We start from the raw sequence: 25796 nt of genomic DNA on the forward strand, positions 1-25796 counted from the left end.
GGTGAATGCAGTGCTACAAATCCCACCATGCAATTATATTTGAAAATCACATTACCTGCTCCAAGGTGTTCAAAGAAAAGCTGTACTCCTCAAAGCTGAAGCTTCGTTTAGCTGTGTGGATAAAAAGCCAATTATGTTTGGTTGACCCAAATCAGCTTGATGGGTTCTTTTCATGGGAATGACTGAATTTCAGTGCCAGAGCATCTGTTTTTTATGTAGAAGGTTCCTTCTGGGTTACTGGAGAGCCTTTGCCAGTCAGCAAAGACAATGCTATGCTACATGAACCCGATGGTCTGATTCAGGCTGCCTTCAGATGTCTTCTAAAAGTCTGGTAGCTGTTTTTCTCTTTGACATCTGGTGGGAGGGTGTTCTACAGGGTGGGTGCCACTACCGAGAAGGCCCTCTGCCTGGTTCCCTGTAACCTGGCTTCTTGCAGCAAGGGAACCTGCAAGATACAGTATGCCTCTACATTCCCTTAATGTGCTGGATGTTACACATCTTTCTAGAGGTGTTGAGGTAGGGAAGGCCTACCTAGTGAGTCGGAAGGAGGGATCCTCTCCACTGTGCGTAGAGGGAAGGAAAGGGGGCAATACCTAAATCAGGTGGGCATTAAAATATCCTCCACAAACAACTACACAGTCTGTCTAGATGTACCTTCCTCTAACATGGAGAAGGCCTTCGATAGAGGCAGCGCATCTTCCATTGGGATCTTGTAGGCCAACAAAGTGGATATCCTAAGGGGAGGGAAATCAACTCAGTCACCAGAATGGCTTTGATCCAAATGGAGTAAGTGCAGTACAAGCGGTCTACGTGTACACAGCCCTGGTTAAAAAACCAAAGTCCAGTATGGGGGAATGGGGGGAGTTGAATCTAACATGCACACACACAGAGAGAGAGGAGAGAAACTTTTCCTGCTGAGCAACAAGACTAGATTTTTATAGGGTCTCCTCGTGCACAGCCTTGGCTGTTGGCAGCAGCATGCTTTGGGCTCTCAAATTTCAACGCCACCCTATGCAGCACTAAAATTTGGCACACCCCCACCTCTCTCACTCTATTCTACAGCCTTCTGGTGCTTCCTGGGGAGGCGCACAGTGCAATCACACTGGTTGCATGCCACCCTAAAACCGCCTCTGCTGTTGGGTTCAAAAGGGGAACACATGAGTTTCCTCATCCACCTATGGATAGAAACAGAAGCCACCTGAAATGGGGAGTGTGGGGCCGTCTCCAGAAATAACACCTTTTCAGTATGTGGCAGGTCCTGGTTCATTGGGGCCTAGAAGGCTGGGGGACAGGAAGAAGCAGAAGGGTATTCTGTCCCCATCCTGTTCATCTGGCCCATTACCAAAAGCTCAAGGAGGGTAAGTAAGAGGGTATAAGTAAGAACATAAACTATAAAGGTAAAGGGACCCCTGACCATTAGGTCCAGTCGTGGCCGGCTCTGGGGTTGCGGCACTCATCTCGCTTTATTGGCCGAGGGAGCCGGCGTACAGCTTCTGGGTCATGTGGCCAGCATGACTAAGCCCCTTCTGGCGAACCAGAGCAGTGCACGGAAACACCGTTTACCTTCCCACTGGAGCGGTACCTATTTATCTACTTGCACTGGTGTGCTTTCGAACTGCTAGGTTGGCAGGAGCAGGGACCGAGCAACGGGAGCTCACCCTGTCGCGGGGATTCGAACCGCTGACCTTCTGATCAGCAAGTCCTAGGCTCTGTGGTTTAACCCACAGCGCCACCCGCGTCCCTCTGAACATAAACTATAGTAACCAAAATAATTCAGGAAATTGTGTGTCAAGCTGCAGGAAAAACACTGCAGTTACCTTTCTTGACGAGCTGCATGTGGGAAGATCTGTAGAATATGAGTATTCAGAAGCTCCCCATGGTCCACACCCTTAACTTTTATTTGGAGCAAATAATTTTTGCCAAATTTGCTTTTCAGATACTGAATAGAACCAAGACACCTGCAGAAGGAAGGAATCAGCATTTGTGACATTTGGATTTGAGGATTGAAGATAATGTTTTTTTATAGAAAGTGGTTTTGTTGAGTGTTGGAGTGGATGAAGTTATTATTGTTTATATATAGCGGACAGATGAAGATGGGAAGTTCTTTAGTTTCTGAACTTTATCTTTTCCTCTTTCTTTCTTTCTTGCTATGTTTTTATCTTATTTAGATCAATGCTGATAAAAAAGATATTTGATATTAAGTTCTGTATTTTTATGAACTCTAATAAAATTTATTTTTAAAACACACTTTAGACAGTTATTGTCAAAAACGTAACAAATTATAAGTTGAACACGGCGAGCTTCAGAATCAGAAGAATCTATTTGCATCAGCCACTAGCCAGAGTAATAAAATAAAATACAGTGTACTGAAGATAGAGGTAAAAACTTAACTACACAGCAAGCTTCTTATGAGAAGGTGGAAAAAGAATAAGAAGAAACTTTTGCCCCATCAGCACAACAGCTGTTTATGGTATCCTAATATGCTGGAAAACAAAATGCAAAAAGCTCACCTGAGCTGTCCAGTCACCATGATGGCTACTCTGTCACACACTGCCTCAGCTTCTTCCATGTGGTGAGTTGTCAAAATGGCTCCTTGGTCTTTGTCCTTCAGCGCAGTGAGGATTGCTTTCCTGCAGTCAATGTAAGATTTACTAGGGTGGAGTAGGGTTGAAGGAGCCGTAAACAGCCTGTTCCTAGCAGACATTATTGTCTGGTACAGTGGTACCTCGGGTTAGGTACTTAATTCGTTCCAGAGGTCTGTACTTAACCTGAAACTGTTCTTAACCTGAAGCACCACTTTAGCTAATGGGGCCTCCCGCTGCCACCACACGATTTCTGTTCTCATCCTGAAGCAAAGTTCTTAACCTGAGGTACTATTTCTGGGTTAGCGGAGTCTGTAACCTGAAGTGTATGTAACCTGAAGCGTATGTAACCTGAGGTACCACTGTATTTCAAAAAGACACTGAACAAATTCACAATATTTACTCGGATTCCTAAATGCAAGTATATCATTATAAGTATACATTTTGTTTTGAGTGATAAGCTGTTATGTATTGCAAATTCACAAACCTGGTTCGAGATATTAAGTGTATGAGTCACTCACCACACTTGGCGCTTTCCTTTAGGATCCATTCCTGCTGTTGGTTCATCTAATAGCATCACTGCAGGATTACTCAGCATGCTCAGGGCAAAGCATAACTAAAATGAAGGAAATAATAATAACCATTTAAAGTTGCTTCAAACATTTGATAGGATATAATTTGGGGTGGGGAGTAAGTACAAATACAACTAATAATATTTGCAGAGGGTTTTGGAAGACAGATGAGTCTGTGGTGACAGTTGCCCAGGTGCAGAAACCCAGAAAATTATCAATATGTGAGTGAGAACTAGTGATTGTAAGAAGGCGTTGTTTTCTGTTCCACACACTTGATTCCATTGTGCTGTAGTTTCTCTTCTGCCCAAACTGCATTATCCGTCTCACAGTCCGCTGTGGCAAAAATATTTGTTTCAGTGCAAAGGAAGCAACGGTGGAAAGAATAATGAATTATGTATTGTTTGCAGACTGAAAGAACAACAACAGTAAATGCAAAACAAAGTGGTACATGCTGGGTTCATTTCCATTTCGGAAACAGAATGGATAAACAAGCATTGGCAATTTCTGTTCTCATTACCGCTTTTGTCAGAATTCTCCAACGTCCCTAGCGAGGCCAAACTAAAAGATGCTGAATGCTCGGACAGGCAAATAAGCCAATAAGAGATTTTGGTACCCTTTTTCCTTGAAGAAACTGAGGTTGGTGGACAAGCAAGGCAATTAGGACTTCCAAGGATAATTTTCAGCCCCAAAGTTTTGAATGGACACACTGCAGCATATTTAGAGCAGAAGGTCTGTTAAGAACTAAGGTGTGGATATGTTGTTGAAATCACCGAGACAGCAATCTGCACCATGGACTACATTGTTCTGTGATCCTCTTGCACTGCATCTTCTTATTCACAACCAATCCAATTAACTCAAAAGACAGGCTAATCTCCCAGCCAGCATAACATAATGACATACAATGTAGATGTTAATAAACCAGGGCTGGCTCCAGGTTTGCACACTGTATCCACCTGCCGCCCTCCTTGTAGTGGGCTGTGAATGGCCCTGGTTTTTAATGTTATGTATTCAGTGGTCCATGTTTGCCTGAGCTTGAGTCTGGACTAAGAACTCTGAGCTCCTGTGTTCTGATTCGATACATGATATCCAATCATAGAACATTTCAGGATTTGGGCCTCTGCCATTGGCCCTTGGACTCTGAGTCGTGATTTGCAGCTTGGAAGACAGCCAATCACGTTGGGAGTGGGAGTGGCCCAGGCCTCCAGAAATGGATATAAGCAGTTGCTTTGCCCCTGTTATCCAGTTCTGTAGTTCAATAAAGGTTCTTGCTGTTATCACTGTGTCTTGCCTCTTGGAAACCTACAATTCATTTAACAGAACAGGGAACTGGGAGAGAGCATTTTCTTTCAGTAGACAGGCAGATGAGATGGACTTCCTGGCAAACAACAGCAGCAAAGAAGTGGAGGCGGCAGTGTCGGTGAAGACCAGGATGCAGCAGTGTGGGCAAGGAGGAAAATAGGCAGTGCAGTGGCAAAGAACTAGCTCTGACTGAGCAACAAACCCAAGTACCTTGTGATGCCGCTTGGTCTCTAGCCATTAGCCAACATTAAATATTTGGCGACCGGTTCAAGAAACTAACAAAACACAGAACTTACTTTCCTTTTCAGTCCAGCAGGTAATGCCTTAGCTGCCGTTTTCAAATGGTCCTGGAGTTCTAGAGCTTGAACTATTCTGAAAGAAGGGGCAGAAGAAACGACATCTGGAGTATTCTAGAATGGATCTCTTTTGCATAAGAATTACAGGGGAGGTTGCAAGTGAATCTCAGGGGTGCTGTTATGATACTGGATGGAGATGAACCACATGTGCTATTTGCCAGTGTAAGAACTTAATGCTAACTGCCCACCTCCCAAGGAGAAATGTCAATGCTAAAAATAATTAGCTTTCAAAGTCCAACGATTCTGTCAAGTATAGAATGCAGGGCTTTGCACTCAGTAGCCCAAAAACTAAGAGATAGGAAGTGTACCATGAAAGCAGGATCTTTTGCTGCCCTTACCGACTGATAGCAACACCAGCTGAGTCTTTCTGCATCCCTTTCACAGCTGCATTAATCTCCAGATGTTCTTTCATGGTCAGGCTGGGCCAGAGGGCATCCTCCTGGGGACAGTAGCCAAGAAAACCGACAGCATTTTCTTCCGTTGCGGCTGCATCAGCTCCTTTCATCAGGACCTGTCCAAAATATTGTGGCCCCATTTAAATTTGTCCAACATGAGTCATCTTTTGAAATATAAAAGTCCTATCTAGGAAATTAAAGGCCAGCCCTCAATCTTCTACCTCCCATGCAAAAATCCCTCCCTGTTACTAGCCCTAGATGGGAATCTGCTATTGATGCCATTGACATACTACTCTTTGTAATGCACTGAAGTTGGCTTTTGCAGTGATGGTGCATCTGTTCATGAAAAAGAAGAGTACATTTTAGTGCTCACACTTACCTGTCCAGCTGTTGGATCTGTGTCTCCTGTTATCATATTCATTGTTGTACTTTTACCAGCTCCATTGGGTCCAAGTAGCCCCAAAATTTCTCCTAGAACAACACACATACTCACACTTTTGTAAGGATACTACATATTATCCCAGCAAATAAAATAATAAAATAAAATAATTTATTATTTATACCCTGCCCATCTGGCTGGGTTTCCCCAGCCACTCTGGGCGGCTCCCAATAGAATATTAAAAACATGATAAATACATCAAACATTAAAAACTTCCCTAAAAAGGGCTGCCTTCAGATGTCTTCTATTTCCTTGACATCTGTTGGGAGGGCCTTCCACAGGGAGGGTACCACTACTCAGAAGGCCCTCTGCCTGGTTCCCTGTAACTTCGCTTCTTGCAGTGATTCAACAAAAGACTCTCAGAGGAGGACCTCGGTGTCCGAGCTGAACTGGGGGTGGAAATACTCATTCAGGTATACTGGACTGAGGCCGTTTAGGGCTTTAAAGGTCAGCACCAACACTTTGAAATGTGTTGGAAATGTACTGGGAGCCAACGAAGGTCTTTCAAGACCAGTGTTATATGGTCTCAGATAGCTAGTTATATTTATAAGAAATATTGCAAGGATACTACACATTATCACAACAAACAAAATAAAATAAGGGTAGCTATATTCATAAGAAATATTGCACTCTCAGTTGCCTCAGTCATCTTCCCAGGTACTACTCAAAGTCTTTACAATTGATTGCACCACATCAGAAGCCAACCCACCAAGCAGCCAGCAGATCTGGGGTTTAGGATTGGTCTGCCCCTATACTGATTCCTTTCCTTCCTATCTGAGTCCCTTACAGTATATTCAAATGTCAAGCATCCCCCAAAATGACTACAAAGTAAAAGTTATGCTTTTCCTTGGTCAAGCTGTAACAGTAATTTTCCATTGCCAGCAAACCTTTTTTAACACAGAAGGAGACACTTTTGGTGGCCACTTTCCCCGGCGTCTTGCTTTTCTTGCCACAGGAACAAGCCTTCTCACTTCTGTATTCTTTGCGCAAGTTGCTGACTAGGATAACTGGTCTCTAAATAGGTGCAGAAGAGAGAAGCTTGCTTACGGCACATATACGTACATACCTTTGGTTTAAGTGGGTCAAAGCAAGAACCATGGAAGACATTCTGCTTCAGACAGAAACATAGGAAGAAGTTGACTTATAACAAGCCAGGCTATTTGTCTATTTACTCTCTGGCTGGTGGCAGTACCCCAAGATATCAGGCAGAGGATTTCCATGCCCTTTACCTGACTCTGAAGCCTTCCTGTATGCAAAGCATGAGCTCTATCAGTGAACTGTGGTCCCACTCCAAAGCTAAATGCCTCAAGTATACATCATCAGATAGTGCTAACTGTGCCAGCATCCCAACCACACACCTGTGCAAACAACTGTCAGAACTGTGGCATATTAAGAAACCAGGTAAAGATGATGGAAGAAAAGATGATGCTTCAAATTATTGTTAGGTCAAGTAAGTCACCTTAACATTAATATGTTAATATTAATAAGCCAAGACAGTGGTTCCCAATCAGTGGTCTGCATAACCATTCACATAACAAAAGCTACTGTAGAGATATCAACATTTTCAAAAGTATGGGGGTGCATGGCTTGGCTTTTGAAAAACAGGGTATCTGCAGTAGTTAGTTTTCCAGCACTTAAGGTACTGACACACTTCTTCCGGACACTAATATCTCATCCCTACATAGAGCTCTGTTTATCTAGGAGGCCTCAGTCCTTTTCTCTTAGCATCTCTTCCTCCACTTCTTCCAGCTTTTATAAGAAGTACCCGGGGAGTGCCCAAGATGTTAAAGCAGTAAAAGCTTATTTTCCAGAGTGACCATAAGTTGGAGCAGGCATCATGTTACATTGCACAAGCAAATCACTGCAATGAACATCAGAGCAAGCTATAAAGCCTTTCTAAAACAAGGAAATCACAATAATTCTGCTTTACCTCTTCCTGATTTGCAGAGGCCAGTGCACTCTGAACTCTTGCCCTTTCCTCTTGAACATCTCTATCATCGCCCTGACTGGCTTCTTCAGGATTCTGATGGCTGCTCTTTCTCTGTGGAGAAATCCTACAGATCAAAGACACCACACAAAGTGTTTCAAAAGCACTGCACACCAAGGAATGAATTCCACTCTCAAGTAGGAAAGCAGAAAACAGTCCATAAGGAAGCGAGAATCTCTGAACTTAATGTGGAAACTCGTCACAGCCCAGAAAATGCTGCCTTACAAAACTACATCTGCGTTTGCAGATAACTGTCCCAAATGCATGGGGGGGGGGGGCGCTAGGCAGAAACATATGCATAATTATAGTTTGTATATCCCTAGCCACAGTATTATTGTTGTATGAATTTTGTTGGGGGACGGGGAACAGTCCGCATGATGCCCCAAGTGACTTCCAATTTTTTCCTTCCTCTATCTGTAGGGGGGGTAGGAGGTATGAGAGCAAACTCATCAAGCCGATCTTTAGGCAATGGCTGTGGCTGAGTAGATAAACAATACAATAAGCATAATTGCTCTGCTCCATACTGCAGGTCTGGATCCTGTCTGGGTGCAGGCTAGGGCCATGGCAAGAATCCATCGGTGACCCTGGGGGTGCTCTTAATTGATGTATATCATAGGGCTCCCACCTACCAGTGGTTTACCCTTATGAGACTCCCTGCAGACGGGCAGAAGTCCGGATATCATTTTGCCCAATGCCTAAGGCAAACCGCTCACGTCTGTAACCAATAAAGGTAAAGGGACCCCTGACCATTAGGTCCAGTCGTGGCCGACTCTGGGGTTGCAGCACTCATCTCGCTTTATTGGCCGAGGGAGCCGGCATACAGCTTCCGGGTCATGTGGCCAACATGACTAAGCTGCTTCTGGCAAACCATAGCAGCACACAGAAACACCGTTTACCTTCCTGTCGGAGCAGTACCTATTTATCTACTTGCACTTTGACATGCTTTCGAACTGCTAGGTTGGCAGGAGCAGGGACTGAGCAACGGGAGCTCACCCTGTCACGGGGATTTGAACCGCGGACCTTCTGATCGGCAAGTCCTAGACTCTGTGGTTTAACCCACAGCGCCACCCGCGTCCCTTCCGTAACCAATAAAGTTGTGGCCTATTTTATCCCAATAAGCTAAACATTTGTGTCTGTGTGTTTATTATCTAATGGAACTGCAGGGCCCGGGGCCTCGCCAGGCAAATACAAGAACAATAGCCAGTGTAGTGTAAGCTAGGCAGAAAGGAGGTGAAGAAGCTGGAGACACAAGAGACATGCTTGTTCTGTGCTGGGCTTTGGGGCTTCCCTGGAAGCTTAATGGGAAAGCAAGATCTGTTGGGAAGTTAATGCTGTTAAGTCCTCTCCAGTCCCTGCCAGTCTTCATTCAAAGAAAACTGAACTCGAGAATGCACTGAAACCCCTGGAATCTCTCACCATTTGGAGACTGGGGTGGTATGTAACATTATTAAGATCACCATTATTATTTTTCTATTTATAAAGTCAACTCCTGGAGCTAAAGATTGATTGTTAACGTTGTTAATATTGTTTTATAAATGCTGTATTGATTTGTTAATCATATAATATGGCTTGCTTTAAATGTGATGCTTGTCTTATTTTTTTAGTTGTTGATTTGTAAGCAGTGTTTTATAGATTGCAAATGTTCTACTGATGATTTGTTAATTATTCTATTACATTTATGTTGTTATTTGTGATGTTCTATTATGTTCTATCATGTTATTGCTATTTTTTGTTTGTTTGTAAGCCGCTTTGGGATTCATTTGAATGAAAAGAAGCATAGTAATATAATAAATCAAATCAAATCAAAACATATATTCTGCCTATGTGAGGCAATTTTTTGAAATCATACTTTAACAACAAAATAGTATCCTCTTTTTTCAGAAGTTTGGCTCTATGGAAGAAAACAAGGACCCTCATGAAATGAAAGATTCCTAAAAATTATGACGGTGTTTGTTAAATCTTGAATATCCTCTTTAAAACAACAACAACTGTGAAATGCATCTTCCCTTACACATTGCCAAACACATTAAAGCAGAGCTTTTCAAACCTTTCACATTGGTGACCCCTTTTTAGACATGCATTATTTCGCAACACAGTAATTCAGTTTTACTAGCAAACTGGAGGTTAAACTAACCCCTTCCCAGCCCCAGGAGGAGAATTGGGGTTTGGCTTTTGCTGCCCAACTCCCCATGGGATTCTTTGAGTCCCCCAAGTCCATGATTTTTACCTCAGCATGGGGAGCATTCACACGACACACCTACACACTGCAGCCGACACACTAACATTTCTCAACACAGAGTTTGGAAATCTCTGCCTTAAAGTTTTCATGGAATAAATAAATAAAGCGAACCAAGGGCTGGATTAAACTAAAAAAGCCCCGTCAGTGGGAACCTGTTCAAGAACTTCCAAAAGTACAACAGGACTACCCCAACTCCTCCATCCATTACTGCATCAAATTGGCGTGGGGAAGGGGTGAAGAGAACCCCTGGAACAGTAAGTGGGAAGAGAGAGAAGTTGATTCCCTCAGGCCAGCAGAGATGCATGGACAGAGCCATTTGCTTAGCGCTACACTGAATTACTCCCAGGGGATATTGGGATTCTTAAGCGCAGAACTAGGAAAACTTGCTTTTTTAAAAGAGAGAGAGAGAGAAGAACCTATGGATATAAAAAGTGACGTACAGATGTACATTGGAAGTTGAACGGAATCCATTCCAGAAGTACGTTCAACTTCCGAAAAGTTTGGAAACCAAGGCACGGCTTCTGATTGGTTCCTGATTGCGCAGGCGCTCCGGAAACAATAGCAGAAGCCGCACCAGACATTTGGCTTAAAAAAAAAATATCGAAAACCCGAACACTCACTTCTGGTTTTTGATTGTTTGGGGGACAGAACGTTAGACTCCCAATGCGTTCGGGAGCCAAGGTATGACTGTATGTATTTGAAAGTCATCATTTCAGAAGAAAAACAGGAAAACCTTTTGCATTACTAAGTCTGACTGCATAAGCAGGTTAACCATATGTGTACAAACCTAAACACAGGATCTCTTCTCATAACTGGCCTGCCATATTTTGCCGTCAGACAGCGAAGTAAAAGAATGAGAACCACAATGTGGAAGTAAGGCTAAACAAAACAAAAAACAAAAAAATCAGAAACAACCAATTATGTTCAAGAAGTGTACAGACCTATAACCAATTTAAGTCACTATATTTGAGCTACAATCCTATAAACTAGTAGTGGGGGAGGCCATTGCCTCTTCATTTGGTCCATGCAGCCATTTGGGGCAAACCAACACACCTGCCAATCATCTGAGATCCTAACCACATCATGCCTGGGGCAAGTAAGGGGATCTCCCATCTTAACACCAGGACACTAAGATCAGAGACAAGCAAGAGTTATCTCCGATGCTCTTATCTACAATGTGGTCTTAGTGTTCTAGTGCTCATCAGTAAGATAGGGAGATAAGATTCCTCTCCTTGCCATTTAAAAACCAGGTAGATAGATCCATTGTAGAGAAGGATTTTGTATGATGTAGGTACACTTTCAGAGCTCTGCGCACATCCAGGGAGTGCCAGGCTTGCTCCTTAGGTTATTTTGGATGCAGACGGAAAGTCAGAGAGTCAGATTTTGTTGGCAGTGGAACCTAGATAGACTTTCGGAAGGAAGGAAAGGGTCTGAACATAGCGCCACCTTATCCTTGTGGAAAATACAAAGATGTTTAGGTGTAGAAAGGGCTGAAAACTCTGACACTGTGTGCCGAAGTGATTGCCACCAAAAGAGAACTTTGAAGGAAAGGATCCTTAGGGATGCAAGACATAGACGTTTGAAAGGAGGTCTCTGAAGAGCTGTGACAACCGAGTGTAAATTCCAGGTGGGGAAGAGATGTGCCATTGGTGGGTGTCGACATACCGCACCCTTGAGAAAGCATTTGACTAACCAGTTCTGGGATAAGGGCAGCCTACCGGTAGCACTCAGAATTGAGGAAATGGATGAGACATGTCTTTTGAGTCGCACATCTCACCGGGCACTGATTCTGGAAAATTTATCAATATAAGTAAACAACTAAGGAATAAAAGAAGAGTGGCAAATAAGCAGAACAACCAAACAGAAAGAGCAAAGGAAAGGGTTTCATTTGTCTGTATGTCTGTCTGTCTGTTTGTTTGTTTGTTTGTTTGTTTGGTTAGTTGGTTGGTTTTTGTGTGTGTGTAAGAAACCACAATGCATGGACAAACAAAGAACTGTAGAACTAAAACGACGATAAGGGAAATCTAAAGAAAAAAGAGGGTTCAGAAACTAGGAAAAAACTTAGTTGAGTCAGGAGAGCTGGGAGGAATGTACTGTACAGGTGAAACTCGGAAAATTAGAATATTGTGGAAAAGTTCATTTATTTCAGTAATTCAACTTAAACCATGATCATCACAATTATAACAAATAAAGGCTTGACATATCTTGCTTTGCATGTCATGAGTCTATCTCATATATTAGTTTCACCTTTTAAGTTGAATTACTGAAATAAATGAACTTTTCCACAATATTCTAATTTTCCAAGTTTCACCTGTATGCATCTAGACAGGAGGAAAAACTGAGGGAGTCCAGCCTGCTCCCCACAAGTCTTTGCTCCTGTCTAGTGTCTCACAACAAGGTGAACACCCATTCCATTAGATACAACACCCTACGAACTAAAATATCTCCCATACAAATATTGAATTCATTCCTCACCATAAAGGAAGCCGGCCAGATCAGATTTATTAATGGTCTCTCTTCATCATAAAGCCATACACTCAACATCTGTAAGGGGGAAAAAGGTGATTCTGTAGATTATTCCCTCTAATACTGAATTCAGGTTGTGCCAGTGCCGGTCAGCTTGAAAGTTAGTGTCCCGCCAAATTAAGTTAACTGTTTCTGCTTACTCAGAAGTATACTAGTTTGTGAAGTAAAAGAAAATGACTTCGAAAGACAGTGACTCGAGGACCTGTGAGCTTCTAAGACCTACATTATGTCAAGTGCTTCTTGTTGTGGGAGATAGGAAAATTGGGAACTGCGGGTCCATGCAGAATTGTTCTTTATGTATTAAATCTGTATACTGCCCTTCATCTGAAAATTGCAGGGCGATTCACAGCATATAAATACGAGACAAAAGATACAAAATGCATAATAAGGACAAGAACAAACCAAAGCAACAAACATTTCCCCCTTCCAAAAAAACATGTAAAAGGACATAGGATGTTAGTCAGCCAAATGCCTGGCTGCAGAGGATAAACTACACTTCCCAGAATCCTTTTCATGAGGCAGAGGAGAGGATGGGCTCCAAATGTATGCCCGGTGGGGTGTGTGTGTGTGTGTGTGTGTGTGTGTGTGTAGGCAGCCAGAATCAACAGATGTGTGGGCGATTCCCAGAGGGCCTGGAGCCCCCTCTTGACGTGGAGGGGTGCAACAGAGCAAGGGGGGAATCCTGGAATTTAGTACCCAAATGTCCCATTGGATCTCTGCTAAAACAAATTTGCTAAGCATTTTGTGAGTAAAGTCCCTCAGGTTTTGGAATTGGGGGGGGGAATATATTTTCCCCCTTTATTTCCCCCCCAAAAAAACTAGGTGCACCTTATGGGACGGTGCGTCCTATAGGGCGAAAAATACGGTAATTTGTTCTGGAGGTCCGTTCTTAACCCGAAACCGTTCTTAACCTGAGGTACCACTTTAGCTAATGGGGCCTCCCGCTGCCGCCGCGCCACAGCCGCACAATTTCCATTCTTATCCTGGGACAAAGTTCGCAACCTGGAGCAACTACTTCCGGGTTAGCGGAGTTTGTAACCCGAAGCATTTGTAACCCAAGGTACCACTGTATTACATCCCAAGGATGTGGAGAGCACCTCAAGGGGGTGGAGATGTCTTCCACTCCCCTCAATATTTGTTTGAAGGAGACCCAGCTCAATGTTGTGGAAAGCTGCACTGGCCTGTGCAGTGTCAGGAGCCATCGTGGGTACCGGCATGCCTAGCTCAGGGTCACACCAGCCTGTGCAGCATCTCCCAGCACTGCGGGGACCAACATAGCCTAGCAGAAGGCTGCACCAGCCAGTGCAGTGGTGGGAGACATGTGTGGTGTCACGTGACATGCACATGACGTCATACATGCGTGTTGTGCTCCAGTCCCCCCAATCTTGAGGCTAAACTGGCACCGCCGGTAGGACAGATGCTTGAAAGTGTGGGGCCAATGATGCAATTCCTTGATCCTCTGCTTCATAAGAGCAAAATGCAGGGGGTTGACCAGGGAGTAATTAAAACTTAATTATGGGAGAAGGTGGTGCCACCATCCTCGAAGAAGGTAGCAGTATGACCTTTCCTCAAGAGAGCCTGAAGTGTTGATAACTATGTCCCTGTCACCATTATCCCTCTTTTTGGCCATGTGGTTGGGAGGGTGGTGGCAAGGCTGCTTCAGGCATTCTTAGGTGAAACCAATTATCTAGACCCATTCCAATCCAGTTTCAGACCAGATTTTGGGACTGAAACTGCCTTGGTGTTAGGGACCGTGCTGAGGAGGGCTGCACAGATGAGGAATGGTGGGAGCCTCCCCCTCCCCCTGCTCCTGCAGTGGGACAGTATAGATTTGGAATAGTGGTTCACAGAGGTACATAGTTCAGAAGACAAAAATTGGGAAGAACTGGGGGGTGAACAACTAGGATAAGAAGAACCGGGAGAGAGAGAGTTAACAGGCCCTGGTTCGCTGGAAAGTGTCCAGCTGATCAGCCCAAGGTCAATGAGATTAGATAAGGTAGCTGCACAGATGGCACAGTGGTTGCGAGATCCGGTTCCAAAAGAGGAGGTGGCTCGGGGGGGAGTGGGTGTAAACCTTAATTGGGAGCACCTTTATTCCAAGAATGGACTCCTTATTCTTTCGCTATGATCATTAAAATCTCTTTAAATGGTAAGAGTCTATTTTTGCTTCGTTCTGCTTATCCACGGGCCAAAGGGAAGGAGGAAGCCACTTCCCTGAAGCCTGACACTTGGTCACCCTGGTTGATTACAGTGGTACCTTGGGTTACAGACGCTTCAGGTTACAGACTCCGCTAACCCAGAAATAGTACCTCGAGTTAAGAACTTTGCTTCAGGATGAGAACAGAAATTGTGCTCTGGCGGCCCGGCGGCAGCGGGAGGCCTCATTAGCTAAAGTGGTACCTCAAGCTAAGAACAGTTTTAGGTTAAGAATGGACCTCCAGAATGAATTAAGTTCTTAACCCGAGGTACCACTGTATTTTTGTTAAGTGCAGGGGAAGCAGAATTTCCTCTTGGATCTTCTTGACCTCCGTGCAGCTTTTGGTACCATGAACCATGGTATCTTCTGGTCTGTCTGCCAATTTCAACACAACACTGCCGCGCATCAGAACCTGCACTGTGATGGTGGAACGCAGTCAGTGAGCAGCCTCAATACTTCAGCCCTGAAATCTCCTGACAAGTAACAACAGCTGTGTATTTCTGGGATTACAGACCAGGAGGATGTGCCATTATGAATCTGGTGGCCCATGATGAGCTACTGTTTCCTTAACCCAAGAGCACAGTTGCAAAGCGATAGCCTAGCGGACCCTAACCTTTTCGAATTGTGTGATAAATTCAGAAACTGGACACCAAATAATGCCGATTTCACAGGGCGAAAAATTGCTCATGTTTGGAACTCCCCCCACCCAACACAAATCCCCACCCTGCAAAAGCACAGACAAAACGCACAGACAACACCACATAAAAACAGGAAGCCTCCCAACCCAAAAACATCATTTAAAAATGAAAATAAAATTGGAAGGGGCAGGTGGTCTTGGTACATGACTAAGGTACCAAGGGTTCTTTGGTGCCCTAAGGGGCAAGTTCAAGATACCAGGAATAGGCTGCACTTTTGCTTACCGTTGTGAAAGTAAATATAAATTCTGTTGCTGTAAACAGGGGAAGAATTATTATTAGTAGATAATGCACATAGTGGACTGCATAGACTCCATTAATCAAACCAAGCACGTTCACCTGAAATGAAACAAGAAAAAAGTATATTAAGCTTTTGAACAGATTAAACAGCTTCTTCCCCTTTTGTTTTCCATACTGAGGCTTAACTCCTTTACACCCCAAATGAAACACAACCAAGTGTGTGTAACTACATCTCTCAACTTACGTGGGGGTTATGTTCTGAGGACAGAGTGTGTGGCCAAAATCACGTATGTCAAAATATAATGGGTTCAATGGTGGGTGGGATTGCCAACGTCTTTTTTCTCGGATACCTGCACCACTTTCTGTCCCCTTTCAACTTTTGTTATTATTTTTTATTTGCCAAGTGCATAAAACCAAATGCTCAGAAAATAATGTGCATAAGCTGAGAGTTACCACTCTGTGGGTAGTGGGTGAATCCTACCTCCCACCCCACTGGAAGATGCGAATTGCTGGGGTGGGAGGTGGAATTCACCCGATACCCATAGAATGCAATCTATACCCCAGGGCTAGCCCAAGACATATTGGCATCTGAGGTGGACCCCAAAGTGGCTTCCCTTCCCTGCCAGAGAAGAAGGGGTGGGGGAAGATCTATATTGGGAATGTGGGAAAAGAAAGTTTGATAACGGGAACTGCTGCCACTGTGGATTCCAACGCCTGAGGCAGTTGCCTTAGCTTGCCTCACGAGTGAGCTGGCCCTGAATAAGATCTACATTGGGGTCTGTTGCCCCAATGGATCCTGCTACCTGAGGCAGTTGCCTCACCTTACCTCACAGCCACTGGCTTCACAGGCATTATTGAGGAAGGGGCAAAATGATAGTATCCTATTCTAGTGGCAAGAAGAAAAGTTTTTTGTGGCAGAGTATAAGACAGGTATAAGGGACGCGGGTGGCACTGTGGTTAAACCACAGAGCCTAGGACTTGCCGATCAGAAGGTCAGTGGTTCGAATCCCTGCAACGGGGTGAGCTCCCGTTGCTCGGTCCCTGCTCCTGCCAACCTCACAGTTCGAAAGCACGTCAAAGTGCAAGTAGATAAATAGGTACCGCTCCGGTGGGAAGGTTAACGGCGTTTCCGTGCGCTGCTCTGGCTCGCCAGAAGCGGCTTAGTCATGCTGGCCACATGACCCGGAAGCTGTACACCGGCTCCCTCGGCCAGTAAAGCGAGATGAGCACTGCAACCCCAGAGTCGGTCACGACTGGACCTAATGGTCAGGGGTCCCTTTACCTTTACCTATAAGACAGGTACAGATCTCTTTGGGCAGCTCCTGAAGAAGGGTCCTCACAGTCCCAAGTATGGAATAACTTGGCTCAAATGCAGACAGTTTGAAGGAAGTATTTAGAACAGGGTTTCCCAAACCTGAATCTCCAGCTGTAGTTGGACTACAACTCCCATCATCCTTAGCAAGCAGGAGCAGTGGTGAGGGGTGAGGGCAGTTGTAGTCCAACAACAGCTGGAGACCTGATTTAGAATACCGCTTAAGTATGCACACTTAAAGGATCACTGCTCATGCTCTTTTCTGTTCAACGTGTCATTCAGTCTTACATTATTTCACATTATTATATTTGAAGCATCCATTGATTTGTCTACTTTAATGGAAAATTATAAACAATTAGAGGTATTGTAAGATTAAGAATATAAGGAAATAAATGATCAGTCAGTGGTCTGGTCATAAAACTTACCAAGATTAAGACGAATGACCAAAAACTGCTAGCATGCCATTTGTTGCGAAACACGAAGGCAATTACATATAGGAATAAGACCATTGACATGCTGTAGCCAAACAGAAATGACACCTGTTAAGAAGAAGGTTAATATTTATTGTTAAGACTGGTGTCTGAAAACACGGGTTTTCTGGGAACTCATTTCATATGACCAAACTATACAGAAGGCCCATTATGTTCGGGTGAGTTTACTCCCTTGTAAACTATTGAGGATCGCAGCCCAAGTTTATTATTCAGTGGAAATGGTTCAATGTTTGTAACATTTGTAAACATTAGTTTGTAAGCATTGTAAACATTAAAGGTCATTTAAAGACTACTTTTAAAAGTAAAGTAAGTAATTATACTCACCAAACATAAAATTGCGGTAGTATGGCCATGAGGTCCCAAAATGTCTAATAGTCTGAGCCACGGCCAAAGCAGCAGCAGGAGGAGAATAAAATGCAAAGGGACGTCCACCAGAGCTAATCCACACCAAAAGGCAGAAGGAAAGAGTCCTGAGACCCGCAACTGAGAACGAGTTTTTATCTAGCAAAGAAAATTGCAAGAGATAATTATGCCCTTCAGTATATGATTTGTGGCAAGATACATAATAAAGGTAAGGGTAAAGGGACCCCTGACCATTAGGTCCAGTCGTAACCGACTCTGGGGTTGCAGCGCTCATCTCGCTTTATTGGCCGAGGGAGCCGGCATACAGCTTCCGGGTCATGTGGCCAGCATGACTAAGCCACTTCTGGTGAGCCAGAACAGCGCAAGGAAACTCCGTTTACCTTCCCGCCAGAGCGGTACCTATTTATCTACTTGCACTTTGATGTGCTTTCGAACTGCTAGGTTAGCAGAAGCCGGGACCGAACAACAGGAGCTCACCCCGTCACAGGGATTTGAACAGCTGACCTTCTGATCGGCAAGTCCTAGGCTCTGTGGTTTAACGCACAGCGCCACCCACGTCCCTAAGATACATAATATTTTTCATCAATTACTTAGTCCCCCCTTTCTTTTATGCCCCCTCCACAGGAGGTTCAGATAAGATGGGAGTGGTGGTTCCCCACTTGTGGAATGCTCTCCCCCAAGAGGCTCGCCTGGTGCCATTGTTACTTAACTTCAGGCACCAGGTAAAAACATTTCTTGGGTTTTAAATTGCCTCCTTGTGTGGGAGGGGTGTTTTATTTCAACTTTTTAAAAGTAGAGTAGCCATTTAGATTTTTCTTTCCTTCCTTTTATGACAGATTTAAGGTATGTGTTTGTTTATTTACTGTAACACTCTTTGAATGGCTTTGGTTAAAAAGCGACTAGCAAATTTAATAAATAGAACTAATAAACTTTGTGTTAAACTACAGAGCCTAGGACTTGCCGATCAGAAGGTCGGCGGTTCGAATCCCCGTGACGGGGTGAGCTCCCGTTGCTCGGTCTCTGCTCCTGCCAACCTAGCAGTTCGAAAGGATGTCAAAGTGCAAGTAGATAAATAGGTACCGCTCCGGCGGGAAGGTAAACGGCGTTCCCGTGCGCTGCTCTGGTTTGCCAGAAGTGGCTTAGTCATGCTGGCCACATGACCCGGAAGCTGTATGCCAGCTCCCTCGGCCAATAAAGCGAGCTGAGCGCCGCAACCCCAGAGTCGGCCACGACTGGACCTAATGGTCAGGGGTCCCTTTACCCTTTACTTTTACCACCAGGGGACCATTCTAAAGGGTTTGGGCTCTGCAATTTACAAAACGTTAATGGAGAAAGAGATGGCAACTTAAGGATTTAGGGAGGCAGTTAGAAAATCAAGGGTTTGGGAGAAACCTCCTCTCTGTACCAATTTGGCCAGGATTGAGGAAGTAGCATTGAAGACACTGCTGAGGTGACCACTGGTCTCCTAGTAAGTTGTCATGAATTAATAGGGGTATCAGCTGAAATGTGAGCAAAAACAATGAAGTTCTGAATAGGAGTGTTCTGAGGAAACAAGAGGGTGAGGGGAGGAAACGAGCAACCAAAGACTAAAGAAGGAGAAGTCTGAGAAAAGTGTCCCATTCCTAGGTGAGATAGGGAAGGAACTACGGGAGCTGGCAACTTAGTATGCCCTTGGATGTCAGACAGAGGGAATGGTGTATCAATACTTCAAATAAATACCTGCTCTCTCCACTTGAATGAATTGGGAAATCTTTGCACTGACTGCAAGAATACTGAACTGATCACCTCTTGCCACACTTACCTACCTGGACCTGCAGATCATTGCAGGAGGCCCTTCTACAGGTGCCCCCACTAGGTGAGATGCAGCAGGGGGCCTAGAGTGAAAGTGCATTTTCAGTACAGTCATACCTGGGGTTACAGCCACTTCAGGTTGCGTTTTTCGGGTTGCGGACCACCGAAATCCGGAAGTACCGGAATGGGTTAATTCCGGGTTTCAGCGGCCGAGCATGCGCAAAAGCACTAAATCATGCTTTGGCATGCACAGAAGCACCAAATAGCAACCCACACGTGCGCAGACGTGGATTGTGAACGTGCATCCCGCATGGATCACGTTCGCAACCCGAGCGTCCACTGTAGTGGCATCACAGTTGTGGAATGACCCCCAGAAGAAGGCGCACCTGAAACATCTTTTAATGCCCTTTCAGAATTTAAAAACCTTACTACAGTGGTACCTTGGGTTAATTTGTTATGGAGGTCCATTCTTAACCTGAAACTGTTCTTAACCTGAGGTACCACTTTAGCTAATGGGGCCTCCTGCTGCCAAGGCGCCGCCAGAGCATGATTTCTGTTCTCATCCTGAAGCAAAGTTCTTAACCTGAGGTACTATTTCTGAGTTAGCAGAGTCTGCAACCTGAAGCATCTGTAACCTGAAGCGCCTTTAACCCGAGGTACCACTGTATAGCAGTTTTATTCCCCCCCACTTTTTTTGGTGTGCTCATTTTTTCTCAATTCCGAAATGTATATTATATTGCTCTTTTTTATCACTCTTTCAGCTTACTTGTTTTTTAAAACTTTTTTTAGTAGGGCAGTCTCTACATTTCAAAAACAAATAATAAAACATTCAAAGGGAGATCTGGATTGGGATATAAGAGCTAGCATAAAACTGAAAGTTTTTATTTCTTCCATTGTGGCACATTGGAATCAATAGAATCGTTAGCTCCCCATTGCGATCTCCCAAGGTTTGAACATAAATCCAAGAGCTATATCCAATTCAAATAAGTTATCATAAAAACAAGAATGTAGGGGTGATAGGCCCCAAAGATATGATTCTGTCTTACACACATTTAACTTGCACGATTTCAACCATATGCAGTTGAACACTGGCTGATTGACGTTAAATGCTGGTGTGTGGAAAGGGCTTTGCTTGGGAAGTGAGGCAGAGAACTTAGAAACTATTTTTACACTGGATTTTCCTGGTGCACATAGAGCTTTTAAGCTATCTGGCTTGCTTTCTGAGCAAGGCTATCTCCTCTCACCAGTCTGGGATGCTCCCACAAGATCACATAAAAGTTTGGTTCCAAGGGTTTGAGTTCATGCGTTTTGCCTATACGGGCGACCCTTGAAACTAAACTTCCACATAAGACACAATTGTACTGCAATGCCAAGGGTGCTGTGGGTGCTTGGACAGTAAACTATATGCAGATCCAAAATTGATAGATAATCTACTGAATTTGATGTCAACTGGAGTGGGGGAAATCAAAAGACTGCATTCATTGCAAGGGAATAAGTTTCATGCATGTTTAATTACTTTACCTTGTAGTAACGACCGCTCATCATCGCAAAATGTGCTGGAAAGGTAGGGTATATAAATACCCCCAACATGCACATGTTACAGAAAAACATCCATAGCTGTTTGCTACTAAATTGCTGGGAAACAAATCAGAAAGATAAAGTTTATAAACACTGTGTGACAGTATATATGATTAGAACAGCTGCTATTATTCTCTGCACTTGGTAGGCTTAAAAATGATATTTAATTATAGGAATAAAGTTGATCGTTGCTTATTTAAAAGTTGTCTTTAGGTTGATGATGTAGTACTGTTAACTATTATAAACTCACAAGAATCAACTGAATTCAGAGACTACAGCAGAGTCTCTGAGTATAAAATTGACTCAGGTGGTACAGATATTATGAGTATTAATATACTGTACTAGAAGAAATTAAAACTAAAATATCAAAACAAATGACTATTAAGTGGACAAACGTTTCTATCAAATACCTTGGAATATATATAACACCAACTAATAAAATGATGTTTCAAACTGAACGCATGATTTTTAAAAATCACAGAAGTTCTGAAAAATGGATGAAATTAGAAATACCTTGGCTTGGAAGCCTATCAATATTAAAGATGAATGCAAATCTATTAAAGAGAGATTGTGTGTGTGTGTGTGTGTGTGTGTGTGTGTGTGTTTTCACACTTATTCACCACTACAACTAGCCCGCCTCTTCACACTACTGTAACCATTCTTACAATCCAGTTGAAAGACTTACAAATAGAAACATGTGACTCCAGATTCGAATATGGGCAGCGGAATTTAACATTCGCAGGCGTGCATTGCTGATGATGTTGACAAGCACTGGAAAGCAATTGGTCACTTCCATGTGGCATATGAGTGTGAATCTGTATTTCTGAACCGAGACAAGAAATGAAATACAAGTTAGAAATTCAAGTGAGTCAGTGAATGAATGCTGAGAAAATAACAGCCTGTAATGAAAACAGAAATTTATAAGCCTGCTTTATGTGTTATTTGTAATGAAGGTGTCCTACATCACTAAGTGCCTTCAAGTGTGGACCTTGGGCAGCAGATGGGGAAGAGTGGGGACAGGAGCCTGAGGCAGCAGAGCAAAGTCTTGTCTGAAGAAAGATGGTAATGCTGGTACTGGAGTCTCTGTTGCTGTTTCCCTTCCTGTCGAGGAGAGAATGTTGCCAGAGGCTGTGGAGAGCTCAGAGCCACAGCCTGGGGTGAGGCTGAAGAGGATTCACAAGAGGAGGTCTGCCATTGTCTCCCAGGGTCAGAAGATGCCTTCACCAGTGGGAACAGATGCACCCACCTTGATGGAGTCTGCACCTGCGGGCTAGACATTCTTACAAGGCTGATTCTTTCAAGGAAGGTATGTGCCGTGCCTTAGCTATAAACGGGGTTGTTGTTTTCAGCCAGAACTCACAGGAACTGAGCTCCAGCACCTCTCAGGTGGGATCCATTACCATTATAAGATAACGAGCGAGGCGTTCATGGTGAGTTCCAGCACCTCTTCTTCTGGAAAAGAGCTTGCTGGGTAGGTATATGAACTTGTTGGGACAGCTTCTGTTATGTACTAAGCTTGGATCCTAGAACAATAGGCAAGTAGGATCCTAGAATGCAACAACTGATTGGCTTGCAGGAAAAGACCAATCAGGCTCCAGGAGGAAGTTAATCAGCCTATTAGGCTGGTAGGATCCTAAAATGCAACAACTGATTGGTCTGCAGGAAAAGACCAATCGGGCTCCAGGAGGGAAACAGAATCAGCCAATCAGACAGGACTCATTGTGTAATTAATGTATATAAAAGCCTGGGGTTTGGGGAGCAATTCAATCACTGTTTTACAAGCTGCAATAAAGAGCATGAAATCACTACAGGACTCCGAGTATATTTCAGCTTCATTGCTCTCATACAGTTGTGAACTTTGTGCCCCCATATTTTGGAATCGTGGCCTTGCTTCTAATCTGGCTGAGATGGAGCTAGCTGTTACCTGTTACCTGATGCTGCACCAGTATTATACACTGCTTAAAGAGCATTTCTCTTTAACTGGGAAAGGCATTTAAAAACAGGCTTGCAAAACAGCTACGCTCAACACCACAAGATGCTGCTTGCTTTCAAATTCAAAACATGTACAACCATATTTGGTTACCAGGATTTTTTAGTATTGCTTTTATGAAGAAACAAGGACAGTCAAAGCTCTCCTTCGTTGTCAGGGAGCCAGTTGCACACGATCCTAACCCCCTCCAGCCAGCGATATGGGGCTAAAGATTAAAAAAGGAAGCCACATGGAAATGCAAAGAGTAAGTCTGCCCTGACATTTCCTGCCCCTGCACAAGCTGGCACAAGATGGTAACAGTCGATATGGGGCTTTGCTCCCCAGCTTTATCCCACTTAGGATTACACACACCCCCAGTCAGAACTCAGTTCTGGCACCTCTCAGGTGAGCACCATTGCCATTTTAAGAAAACAAGGGAGGCGTTCGTGGTGAGTTCTGGCACCTCCTTTTCTAGAAAAATGGTACTGATTGCAACAAAAAATAACTGAAGTTACCTTGTCTTCAAGGGCTACCATTATAGCCCCATTGTGCACTAGTTGGTCACTGACATTTTTGCCAGAGACAACTTCTACCAGGACATTCTGATTCTTCACTGCTTGGATGAAATTGTCAATGCTTGCACCTGAAAAAGAAAACAAGGATTCACAGAATGACCGGAGGACTGTGGTAGAATCTTAATTTCTCAAACAGGAGAAAACCAAAATGAAGTGCAATACAGAATTTGAATTATCTTTGTGTATCATTTAATGCCTATTTATTTGCTAAAATGGGTTGTGTTATCCCACTAGCACAAATGGGCTTCCCTCACCCTCTCCTCCCCAAACTGACTTGAGGGGAGGGAAGTTTGGGGGAAAACCCCTAAAACAGCATGAACGAGGAGATGAGCACTGACGGAACAATCGCCTTAGTGCCATCTTGCATTCCACCCAAAATTCTTAATTTTTTATTTTTACTATTGAGGTAATATTGGAATTATCTTATTCTTTTAGGACTGCCAATAGTGCCAGGCTCCATGATATGACCCCGTCAGTGAAGCAAGCTTTGAAGAGCCATATCCTGGTTGGCTGTAATCAAAATTTTTGTAAGCAAATATCTGATACCTTACACAATCTGGCATCTCAGTCAGCCCTGGAGGAATCCTCTTCAGAGGAGGACTTGGCACTCCCCAAAGCTAACATGATAGAGGAGCACGATGTATAATGGGGCAGTGAGACACAGCAGGGGGATTTGGGGCTTTCAGGGATCATGGCACAAGACCTTTCTCCACCAGACCTTTGCTCAAAATCAATGGTAGAGGCTAAACCACTACTGAGTCCAAGGGAGTACTGATTCCTAAAGTTGCAGGCTCAGTCAGCTGCCTGATGCTGAAGTTTTCTCCAGAAGAACATGGTCTCGTACGGAACAAAGGGTTATTTGTAAGGAACCTACTCCTTATGAGTAGACCAAACTCCTCAGGCAATCCATAGAGCTATGCTGTAGTTGGGGCTCTGGGTGCTCTTAGTTAAAAAGCCTTCAGTTCCTGATAGAGAGCTGGAAAAACATTTTTCACTCGCTTTCTACTGGTCCATTAAAATTGTATGAAAACTTCATTTTATTACATTCATATTCTATCCTTCCTTCCAAAGGGCTGTTAGACATGGTTCCCCCTCCCCTCACTTTTTGCTCACAACACTGAGACAATATTGGATTAAGAGATGATTATTGTTCAGGGGGGTGCCACTAGGGGCGCATTGGAAGATGGCCGACAATAACATCTCTCCGACCCACACGAGGTAATTAAGAGGCTGTGATGGGAGTAAGCAGCCTCCCTGCCCCCCCCAAGTGAGTGGGGGGCTGCCCTTGCCTGCTGTGCCCTATACCACCCCCAAACTCGAGGGGGTGGGGGCACTAGGCAGAAAGCCCTTGTGCGGACTTCGGCTCTCCTGGACGCTGTCTCTGATTCGCGCCTCTGGCTGCAGCAACTTCAAAAGAAATAATTAGGTGGAAGCAAATGCACATATTTCAAGGAAGAATGGGGAGTAAAGACTGCTAATTGAAGAGATCTCTGAGAAAGAAGACGGGTTGGATAAACAGGAATATATCATGAGAAGACACACCAAGGCTCGGTATGTCGGCAACGGGACTGGATGGGGGGGGAACTTTCCTTTCTTTTCTTTACGTGATTAACCAAGAATCCCCCCCCAAGTCAGAAATGCCGCATAATCTCTAACCAAAAGCATGTTTTAAGGAGATCGTGGAAAGTTTAAGAGCTTTGGGATGACGCAGTAAAAAAAACACCGTCGCCATTTTGGCAAGTTCTGTCGAAAGACTTATGTCTGGGAGGAGGAATGGATGTTTTCATACTGCGGACAGCCTCCTCAGAGGACTAAAGAAGGCGACAGATTTGCGAAGATGAATGATGGAAAGAGTGCTTTTATTTATGGAAGTGATTATATATGGAAACCATCTCGATATGGTGATTGGACTAACGGAGAAATTCACACAGGATTATAACTGGTGTTTACCTGCTTAAGGAGATTATCAGAAGAGATCACAAAGAAAAAAGAAAAATATATGAATAAGATGAGACGTGAGAACAGCAAGATAGGACTGGATAGAAATATGAACATTATTTGGACAGATTTGTGGATATTAACACAGCAGCAAGAAGATGACTGGAATCCCCTTCGGAACTTGAAATATGGGTACCCCCAACAAAAAAATTAAAATTCGGCTTTGTAATTCGGAATTTATGTGATGTGATT

General features: G+C 43.9%; 1 protein-coding gene across 3 annotated transcripts in view; it reads right to left on the reverse strand.

The window, feature by feature from the left end:
* The window catches only part of LOC310755544 (ABC-type organic anion transporter ABCA8-like), an 84465-nt gene that overhangs the window by 2879 nt on the left and 55790 nt on the right, over positions 1-25796 (reverse strand). For all 3 annotated transcript variants that reach the window (XM_083598560.1, XM_083598558.1, XM_083598559.1), the window contains 18 exons: positions 23547-23674; positions 21748-21885; positions 21006-21119; positions 17655-17831; positions 17265-17378; positions 15513-15626; positions 12345-12413; positions 10657-10748; positions 7574-7697; positions 6531-6657; positions 5584-5675; positions 5148-5320; positions 4750-4825; positions 3104-3198; positions 2511-2630; positions 1818-1958; positions 655-734; positions 56-111 (listed from right to left, as the gene is read on the reverse strand). In XM_083598560.1, coding sequence (XP_083454686.1) covers positions 56-111; positions 655-734; positions 1818-1958; positions 2511-2630; positions 3104-3198; positions 4750-4825; positions 5148-5320; positions 5584-5675; positions 6531-6657; positions 7574-7697; positions 10657-10748; positions 12345-12413; positions 15513-15626; positions 17265-17378; positions 17655-17831; positions 21006-21119; positions 21748-21885; positions 23547-23674 — 2030 coding nt within the window. The remainder of the gene's footprint in view (positions 1-55; positions 112-654; positions 735-1817; positions 1959-2510; positions 2631-3103; positions 3199-4749; positions 4826-5147; positions 5321-5583; positions 5676-6530; positions 6658-7573; positions 7698-10656; positions 10749-12344; positions 12414-15512; positions 15627-17264; positions 17379-17654; positions 17832-21005; positions 21120-21747; positions 21886-23546; positions 23675-25796) is intronic.

This window comes from Podarcis filfolensis (genome assembly GCF_964270895.1).
Source record: "Podarcis filfolensis genome assembly, chromosome: 2".
Classification (NCBI taxonomy): Eukaryota; Metazoa; Chordata; class Lepidosauria; order Squamata; family Lacertidae; genus Podarcis; species Podarcis filfolensis.